The 9,901-nt window shown below is 40.1% G+C and overlaps 1 protein-coding gene and 1 non-coding gene across 3 annotated transcripts; both read left to right on the forward strand.

The window, feature by feature from the left end:
• Nucleotides 1–394: 394 nt before the first annotated feature.
• LOC125538304 (DNA-directed RNA polymerases II, IV and V subunit 12) lies at nt 395–5,528 on the forward strand. Of its 2 annotated transcripts, XR_007296287.1 has the most exons (4): nt 395–588; nt 2,336–2,428; nt 5,141–5,255; nt 5,394–5,528. XR_007296287.1 is itself a non-coding variant. In XM_048701566.1 (3 exons), the coding sequence occupies exons 1-3, from the start codon at nt 546–548 to the stop codon at nt 5,161–5,163; spliced, it is 159 nt and encodes a 52-aa protein (XP_048557523.1). In that variant the 5' UTR covers nt 395–545; the 3' UTR covers nt 5,164–5,435. The 2 variants fall into 2 exon arrangements, 1 of the variants encoding a protein (XP_048557523.1); XM_048701566.1 differs by having other exon boundaries at nt 5,141–5,435.
• A 1,482-nt stretch (nt 5,529–7,010) lies between these two features.
• On the forward strand, nt 7,011–7,083 carry TRNAR-ACG. The gene has a single exon. It is a non-coding gene; the product is annotated as a tRNA-Arg (tRNA).
• The last annotated feature ends 2,818 nt before the right edge of the window (nt 7,084–9,901 follow it).

The following is a 9,901-nucleotide window of genomic DNA, read 5'->3' on the forward strand; positions in this document are numbered from 1 at the left end:
GATCGGACGACGACGGCGTCTCGGCATCGTTCTCCTTATGAAGGCGTTGTCTTGTATGCTCGCGGCGTCCTCGGTTCTAGATTTGAAGAAGTTGGTTGTCTAGTTGTTGGTCTGAGCTGCTTCTCAGGGCGGCGAGTGTAGCTGTGTTTTTCTTTGTTTGGGTCGTGTTTCCTTTGTCTCTCTCCTTCGGACACCATGTTCACGTCCTTGCGTCCGTGTCATGTGTTGTATCATCTGTTGTACTCATTCTAACTTCTTCTATCAATGAAATGATACGCAAACTTTGCGTATTCTTGAAAAAAAATTCCCCTTGGGCGAGATAAAATTGCATGGTGCCACCGCTGCGATCCTAACCGTCAAAAAAATACAATCCTACGGTAGTCTGGCCTGGATAGCCTCGGTATCCCGCAGACCGCAGTCATGCCATACAGACTTGCCGGCGAATCACGAATCTCGTCCCAAGTTCAGTACTCGCATAGCCTTCTTCCCACCGAGCAGCCCCTCACGAACCCTAGCTTGCTAAACCCTACTCCTTCCCTTCCCCGATGGATCCGCAGCAACCGGAGCCTGTCAGCTATCTGTGCGGAGGTGATCTCCCTCTCTCGTTCGTTTTTGCTTTTCTGGAATTTGTCGACCACGAATCGCTTTCCTCCCCGCCAGAAAAAAAGGGGGACGAGTCGGCGACGGTTTCTCGCTTGGGAACGCCAGCGAGGCTGCTGTTTTCGCCCTCCTCTGCTCGCTTCTCCGGCAGCGGGTCCCCCGTTCTCTCTTGGGCTGTTTCTATAGGCGGGGTTAGTTTTTTGGAGTCGAGTGTCAAACCCGGGACGGTCTGAAGATCAATATTCAGACAAGAACACTTACAGCAGTGAAACTTGGTGGAATTATTGGTGTTTACTCATGAAACTGTGAAGAACACAATATTTCACATGGTATTACTTTAAGCGATGTGCTATTATGTTCGATTAGCTATGTGGAACCGTCCGTGTCTAAACAATTGTGTCCCAAACAAAACTCTACCCCAATATTCTATAAATAGAAAGAAATATAGTGCAGTCTAGGATTTTTTTTGGTCAAAACTATCCTTGGCTTATTTATTCTCTTCTGCCAAGATGTTTTCTTCATTCAGGGTTTTCATCTATGGCAGATGCTCATGTATCTTCTCATCTTTCTTATTTGTGGGTGTAAGCTATGGTTTTACAAACAGTGAGCTTATTACTCTCATTATTATTTACCAATGTTTGTTGCATTCTGTGTTAGCTAAAAAAAATCTAGCCATGTTAATCTGCACATCGCCTTAGTTTTTTAACTCAAGGTGTTACATATAAAGGAGAACTTCCTGGAGTTGCTGCTGTTAGAGAATGGTGGGAATAATCTGTTGTCTCATCTGCTGAAATCTTAGTTTATCCAGATGAGTTGAGAGTATCTATATGAGTTAAGAGCCTTTCACTTGCTTTACAAGTTCTCATGACCACGATTTATTTCCAGACGCTGAATTTAAAGAGTAAACCTTGAATCTGAATCCTTTCACTTCAGAGTATTCACATTTTCCCACTCTAATGCGACAAGTTCATGACCATGATTTATTTTTCGACCATGAATTTGTGTTTTGATAATTTTTCTGTTTTACTGTTAGTGAATAAATTAGCAAGCTATAGAGCAGCCTAACAGTATCAAGATGAAGTTTGGTTACTGCAAATTCAAAATTTCATCACTTTCTGATGTGATGCAGCTATTAATACAAAATGTTACTATTCCCCACTGTAATGTCGAACAAAAAGTAGTGTTCACTTTGGTGTCTCTTATCTTCCATTTTAAAATTAGAGTTTACATTTTCTTATATACAGTTCAATAACTCTGAACTAAATAAGAGTATAAGACGATCTAGACAATTATTTGATACATAATCTGGATTCATGGGATAGTTTGGTAATGGCTTTGCAATTAGTAATTTGACTAATATTAAATTTGTAATCTCTGTGGACATACATTCTAGTTATGCCATTTCTTTTCAATGCAAGTACTACATCCATTAGATTTGTGCCCCTTTTCATTCTCTTTGTCCTCCCCGTGTTGATGATATTCTTCCAAGGAAAAATAAAGTATACTTTTGATGTTTTATTAGGAATGTTTCCTATCTATAATCCCCCCCAAAAACTTATATTTCGAACTCCCATAAGCTTTCACATTTACATGGTAAATGTTATAAATATTATGGTGTTTAAGTGCCACCTTAGACAACTAGCCCATGCGGATTAATAAATTCCTCGTTGTGTATACATTATAAATAATTTGATTTCCCCTTCATATTCTGACAAGTATGTGTATGTGTCTCTAGATTGCGGAGCTGAGAACACACTCAAGACAGGGGATGTGATCCAGTGCCGTGAATGTGGTTACCGCATCCTGTACAAGAAGCGCACCCGTCGGAGTATGGGCACTTCAATTTATCCTCTTGATCTGTTTTTAACCTCTTAATTTATCATCTTGCGGTTTGGCGCGATTGCTTTGTTTGCACTTATCTGATAGGTTATGAATTCCTTGTGCATTGTGCTGTTGATATGTTCATCTTGATCTAGTCGAGCCAGTGAACATAGTTCCCTAACTACCATCTCATACAAAAAAAATTACTATGCAATTACATGTAGAAAAACAAGCTATCATATGCATCTAAAACATTGAAATTCAGTTTCATAGAATAGTATTAGATAGGATATCGCGGCGTGATTATTCTGTTAAAAACATTGAAATTGAGTTTCACCCAAAGAGATGGTTACATGCTCGAGTGTGGTTGCCTTTGGGAGGAGAGGTTGCCACCTTGCCGGGTTGGGAAACTGCTCGACCAGGCGGTGACGGTGGCGCATTAGCTGGAGCCTTGAGCAGGTTTGAGGTCGAGCCCCTTTGTGGCGTTCGTGGTCAAGTAGCCTGAAAAATTAGGGTTCGTATCGGCGTCGAGCCCGTTATTGGGCCTCCCGAGTCCCCAGCGTGTCCCCTAAGTATCCGAGCTGTATCCTTAGTGGCGCCACCTTAGGCTTTTCTTGGGTGTCGATCCTATCGGCGCCCTTGCCGTTTTTGGCTTTGCCCTTCTTGAAACTGGTGGTCTTATTCATGACAAATACCATATTTATGTGGCACTTGCGTCTTGGCAATATCTGAAAGAAGCACATGTAGAAGCTTCATAATGCTGGAGTTTTACAGTCTTTTGATTTCGAATCATTTGACACATGCGAGGCTTGTCTCATGGGGAAAATGACCAAGACGTCGTTCATTGGTCATGTTGAACGGCCGAGTGACTTGTTCGAGATAATTCACATTGATGTATGTGGTCCAGTATACCAGCGCACGGTGGACACCTTTACGACTTTTACTGACAACTTAAGTAGGTATGCTTATGTCCCAGTTCTTTTGGTGGCTGCCAAAAAAGCTGCCCCATCCCAAGCCGACCCAAAAAATATCTACTTGATGAAGCAGAAGTCTGAGACCCTTGAGAAGTTCAAAGAATTTCAGAACAAAGTGGAGCATCATCGTGACAGGAGGATTAAATTTCTTTGATCAGATCACAGAGGAGAATATCTTAGTCACGAATTTAGCAAATATCTTAATGAGCCTGGAGTAGTTTCACAACTTACGCCACCCGGAACTCCGCATAAATTTCTATGATCAGATCACAGAGGAGAATATCTTAGTCATGAGTTTAGCAAACATCTTAGTGAGCGTAGAATAGTTTCACAACTTACGCCACTCGGAACTCGGTGCTCCACTTCGTTCTGAAATTCCTTGAACTTCTCAAGGGTTTCAGACTTTTGCTTCATCAAGTAGAACCATATCTGCTTTTGCCAGTAAAAGTTACGAAGTAAAGGTATCCACCACACTCCAGTATACTCATTGGACCACATACATTAGTATGTATTATATCCAACAAGTCAATCGCTCGTTCAACTGACCAGTGAACGGCGTCTTGGTCATTTTGCCCATCAGACAAGCTTCGCATGTGTCAAATGATTCGAAATTGAAGACTTTAAAACTCCCAACATTTTCTTTCTGATATGGCCAAGAGCCCAAGACGGCAGTGCCACATAAATGTGGTATTTGTCTCAGTCTTCTTAATTCGAAAATGAGGGGATACGTGTATCCCAGCCGTGTCCCGCCATTCTAGAACGCTAATTCAACAGTTTCAGCTGTGTCCTTGCTTTTTAGGATTATGCATACAGGCCTTTCAACCCAGTTTAGTAGAGGGGTGGGTTTGTTTCCAGGTTCTTTTGTTCTTGGTTGGCTCTCTCAATTGTTGATTGTAGATCGTGCGTCCTGCTCTTTGATCGGGCAGCGAGACCCGCCCTGGTTGTAAAGCAAAGCAAGGATGTTTGTAAATTTATCGTTTAGGAACCACTAGAATCATCGACCAACATATCTGACTTTGTCAGCAGTTCTTATTACTTTATTAGCACCATTGTTCCTATCAGATTGTAAATTTCGACATTTATACTCATTTCTTTCATATGTTATGCTTTTAGCTCAACTGCCACATTCTAGGAAATACACAGGATCATGTATATTTAATTTCTATCTTGATTTAACACATCAGTTCATGTTGTTTCTTTTTCATTGGTTTTTGTATTATATATTTTTTAAACAAAGGTGAGGCAGGCACTGACTAGAGTTTATGTTGTAGTAAAATATTTTTGTTTGTTTGTAGAGGTACACTTGTTTCTTTAACTTTCTTTTGTGTCTTCAAAATCAATCATGTTGCAGTCAGTGACTTGTGTTAAATGACAATAACCTGGTACATGTCACATACCTATGTTGCAAGAATGCACTTTACCTTCCTCGTCCTCAAGACGCAGCCACCTGGCGCACCTACCTATATTGAGGGATATAGCCAATCTTGCTACTTTAGTGAGGCCGTGATGTTTGATTGCAAAGTGGTTGTTACAAATTGGTTGGTTTTAGGTTCAAAGCTGGTACCTGATCTTATACTGCACTTTTTGTTTTGATGATCTTTTGCTCTTGTGGTTGCTTGACGATGCCACTGGATATTAGATTTTCAATTCAGCTCAAACTCATTATTTTTTTTGGCAACATATGATCTTTGCTTTGCATGCTGTGTCTGTGCAATTTCTCATGAACTGTCTCCTTACTTGGGCAGTTGTTCAATATGAAGCTCGCTGAAGACAAGGAACAAATATCATTCACTGTTAAGTGTGTGCCCTGAGACAAAGCTACTACAATGGAGAAATGTATTAGGCAGTACTCGCTCCTAGGTAGTAATCTTTCCATTGGACTTTGGCTTGAAGTGGTAAAAACTTGTCAAACGTGTATTGAGATTTTAGACATTTGAGGATTGAGATTATGCATCTTTTAGCTGGATTTTAAAACATGGTTATTATTGCTGTCGCCAGGAATGAAGTGCCCTGTTGGTTGCACGCAGGCTCTGGCTGTTATTTGCTGCCCTTGTCGTTATTACTACCTGTGTAACTATTTTAAGACGTTTTTGTAGTTCAAATTGAAATGTAAAAATGTCTTATATTTAGTTACGAAGGTAGTACCTTAAATTCTCCTGCCATGTTCTTTAATTGTGCTAAACTGAGCTTTGTAATGTGCAATTAAGGAACCTCTTTCCATTACGTCATTGTCATGTTTGGGGGTATGCCTGCCGCACAGTACTACCTTTACAAGAACATCCCTATAAACTTACAACTGTTCAGGCCTCCTTTGGTTCATAGGATAGGAAAATCATAGGAATAGAGTCATAAGAAATGAGATACATGCATCTCAAATCCTATAAGTAGGAATAGGAAAGGAGATGTCCTTTGATTCATTTCATAGAATTTTTTTCATTGAATCTAGACTAATGTTTATTTTCCTATGAAATGTGAAGGATAGGAAGAATTCCTTCATAGGAATAGGATTCCATTCCTCCAAACCAAAGGCTCTAAAGAAATTTTTTCTACAAAAATCCAATCATATGAAATTCCTACAAAAATCCTTCAAACCAAAGGAGGCCTCAACCTTTACAAGAACATCCTTATAAAGTTAGAAAATAACTCTGAGATCTTTGGGCATATTGACGTTGTCGTTCTCTTGGTACACTGAGCAAGTCTCGATGCTGCCTCTTGATCTCTGGAGCACCATCAGAGCAAGGATAACATTGTCGACACAATGGCCGTTAACCCAGCAATAACGGACAGAGGACTAGATTGCTGTCCCGGAAAAGAAGCAACGAGTAGGGTTGGACCGCAAAGCGTCGTGCAAATTTCTACTACTAAATGAGAGTTGGTGTTTGCACGTCACCAAATGTGGTTTCATCACTCCCTGGGTCAATGATTTCCCCTTTTTTCCGTCTTGCAAGCCATGTTCTGCATGTAACTCAATCAAATATATCAAAATCATGTCCTGCATTAACTTAATCAAATTAAATAAAATCTTATCAAAATTTCACTTAGTCAAAACCTTCTTTGTCTTTCCTTATCATACTTAAGTTAAATTAAATCTTATCAAAATCTAGAATATGATGGGTGTAACGTATACGTCGGACATGATTGGTGTTGAACCTCTAGAATATGTATGCCTCTGTTGCAACGCAGAGACAATTAGTCAGTACTCTCTTTGTAAACTAATATAAGAGCGTTTAGATCACTATAAACTAGTTTACGGAGGGAGTAATTAGGTTTTGAGGGGATTTCTTGCCGTCAAGTATTCTCTTATGTGTTGAGTACATTGAATGTACAAAAATGGCTATAATAGAGTTTCCTTTGTTGAATCTTTTTCATGGCTTGATAGAGAATTTGATAAGCCGAAGATCCCATTGTATTCCAGAAGCTCGAGAAGCATTTTTCGTTCAAAATGCTAGAACTAGATAAGGAAGTTTTCTATCCTTGATAAAAAATTGACTCCATGGTCCAATGGATAAGGTGCTGGTCTACCGATCTAGTGACTCTGGGTTAGATTATATTCAGTTTTTTGCCCTTCTTCGATCTAACAAATATATAACTTAAAGTCAGATGTTGCCATCAAGTGACTCCGTGGCCCAATGGATAAGGCGCTGGTCTACGAAACCAGAGATTCTGGGTTCGATCCCCAGCGGAGTCGGATTTTACCTTTTCGCTTTTTCTGCCGTTGTCTTGGGCCAAAATATGGGTACACCTCTCGTGAAGGAAGGCCCAATAGGCCGTATAGCTTTTTCTAGGCATTTCCTATTTGGCGCTGCAGGCGCCGGTCTGTTGTTTGTGCAAACCGGCGCCTGCAGGCGTGTCAACTGGGCCGGCCCATCTAGAATTTTCTTCTGTGTTTAAAATGAAAAACCCAAAGCGGACTGCGCTGGTCTTGATTCGAACCCGCGACCTTCCCGAGCAAATTACATGCGCAACCAACACGCATGTCTATTGTTTGTGCAAACCTATTTGGCGCTGCAGGCGCCGGTTTGTTGTTTGTGCAAACCGGCGCCTGCAGGCGCGTCAACTGGGCCGGCCCATCTAGAATTTTTTCTGTGTTTAAAATGAAAAACCCAAAGCGGACTACGCTGGTCTTGATTCGAACCCGCGGATTTTACCTTTTCGCTTTTTCTGCCGTTGTCTTGGGCCAAAATATGGGTACACCTCTCGTGAAGGAAGGCCCAATAGGCCGTATAGCTTTTTCTGGGCATTTCCTATTTGGCGCTGCAGGCGCCGGTCTGTTGTTTGTGCAAACCGGCGCCTGCAGGGGTGTCAACTGGGCCGGCCCATCTAGAATTTTCTTCTGTGTTTAAAATGAAAAACCCAAAGCGGACTGCGCTGGTCTTGATTCGAACCCGCGACCTTCCCGAGCAAATTACATGCGCAACCAACACGCATGTCTATTGTTTGTGCAAACCCAAAGCGGACTGCGCTGGTCTTGATTCGAACCCGCGACCTCCCCGAGCAAATTACATGCGCAACCAACACGCCACCCGACTGGGTTCTGTTAGAAATGAACTTTCTACCTTTCTTATTCTTTCTTTTCCCTTTTCCCTTTTCCCTTTTTCTTTTTTCTATTTTTCTGTTTTAAATGCGTGATTGTAAATCGGTGAACTTTTTCTTCAAAATACGGACGTTTTTCAAAAAATCATGGCCTATTTTCAATTTTGGTGAACTTTTCTAAAAAAAAATCATGAACTTGTTTTTCAAATTCAATGAACTTTTTTTGGAATTCATGAACTTTTTTCAATTTCGATGAACTTTTTTCAAATTTGATGAACTTTTTTAAAAATTTTGTGAACTTTTTTCAAATTCGATGATTTTTTTTTTGAAAATCCATGAACTTTTTTAATTTCGATGAACTTTATTCAAATTTGATAAACTTTTTCAAAACCGATGAACTTTTTGTTTGAAAATTGATGAACTTTTTTCAAGTTTGTGAACTTTTCTTGAAAATTGATGAACTACTTTTGAAAATCCATGAACTTTTTTCAATTTCGATGAACTTTTTGTTAGAAAAGTGATGAAAGTTTTTTCAAGTTTGTGAACTTTTTTTAAAAATTGATGAACTTTGTTCGAAATCTATGAACCTTTTCAAATTCATGTTTTTTCGTCAAATAATTCAGAAGATATTAATTGGTACAATTTTGTGCAATAAAATAGCGAGGAAGCTTTGTTATTATATAATTCTGCGCTGTTACTAACGCTAGTGGCAAGTAATTCGAGTGGCTAGCTGATCTCGTACGCTACTGAAACTACATTTGTTCAAAACCTGTCCAGAGCATTTATTTTTGCGATTTTTTGAACCCACGCTATGATTTTTCGGTGTTGTACACGTTAGTTGGGCCGGCCCAACTCGACGGTGTAGTAGGCGCCGGGGACGACTTCTGGCGCCTGTGGCGCCCAATAGGAGCTCCCCTTTTTCTGCCGTTCTCTTGGGCCAAAATATGGGTGCACCTCTCGTGAAGGAAGGCCCAATAGGCCGTATAAGAAAGAAATAGGCTCAGTTGCGCGTTTTCGCTCATACAGGCATATATGTCTCGCCTTCAGCGAGTCTTGCCCACGAGAGAGCTGGGCCGGCCCTCGAGCGCGGGAGGCCACAGGCTCTTTTTTTGGGAGCCCCTATACGGCGCTGCAGGCGCCCGTTGGTGCTACCGGCGCTCGCTAGCGACGCCTAGCGGGCCGGCCCACCAATAGACTCGTTAAGAAAACGCGAAGAAAAAACAAAAACATGCTGTTGATGTGGTTCGAACCCTGCACCTCAGCATTCACAGCTTAACCCCATAACCACTTGACAATCCTAGCTCTTCTGCCTACTACAAAGAAAACCGTCCTAGTTAATGTTTCCTTTAGTAAAACAGTACCTTATAACAAATATAATTTTTTTAAATTCTTTTTAACAAAACAAGATCATCGATTTTTACCCAAAAAAATCATTGTTTTTTGGGGGAAAAAGTTATTTTGAAATAAGTTCATCAATTTTATAAAAGGTTCACCTATTTGGAAAAGAGTTCATTGATTCTGAAAAAGGTTCATCGATTTCGAAAAACAGTTCACCGATTTTGAAAAAGAGTTCATCGATTTTGAAAAAAAGTTCATGGATTGTGAAAAGAGTTCATCGGTTTTGAAAAAAGTTCATTGATTTCGAAAAACAGTTCACCGATTTTGAAAAAGAGTTCATCGATCGTGAAAAGAGTACATCGGTTTTGAAAAAGAGTTCATCAATTTAGAAATAAAGTTCATCGATTTTGAAAAAAGTTCATCGATTCTGAAAAGAAAATCATGGATTGTGAAAAGAGTTCATCGGTTTTGAAAAAAGTTCATCGAACTAGAAAAAAGTTCATCGGCTGTGAAAGATAGTTCACTGATTGTGAAAAAAAGTTCACTGATTTTGAAAAAGAGTTCAACGATTTTTAAAAAAACGTTCTTTCAAATTAGCAAAAGAAAAAAGAAAAAACGTTCCGAAAAGAAAGAAA

The sequence above is a fragment of the Triticum urartu genome, chromosome 2 (genome assembly GCF_003073215.2).
Source record: "Triticum urartu cultivar G1812 chromosome 2, Tu2.1, whole genome shotgun sequence".
In the NCBI taxonomy this organism is placed as follows: domain Eukaryota; kingdom Viridiplantae; phylum Streptophyta; class Magnoliopsida; order Poales; family Poaceae; genus Triticum; species Triticum urartu.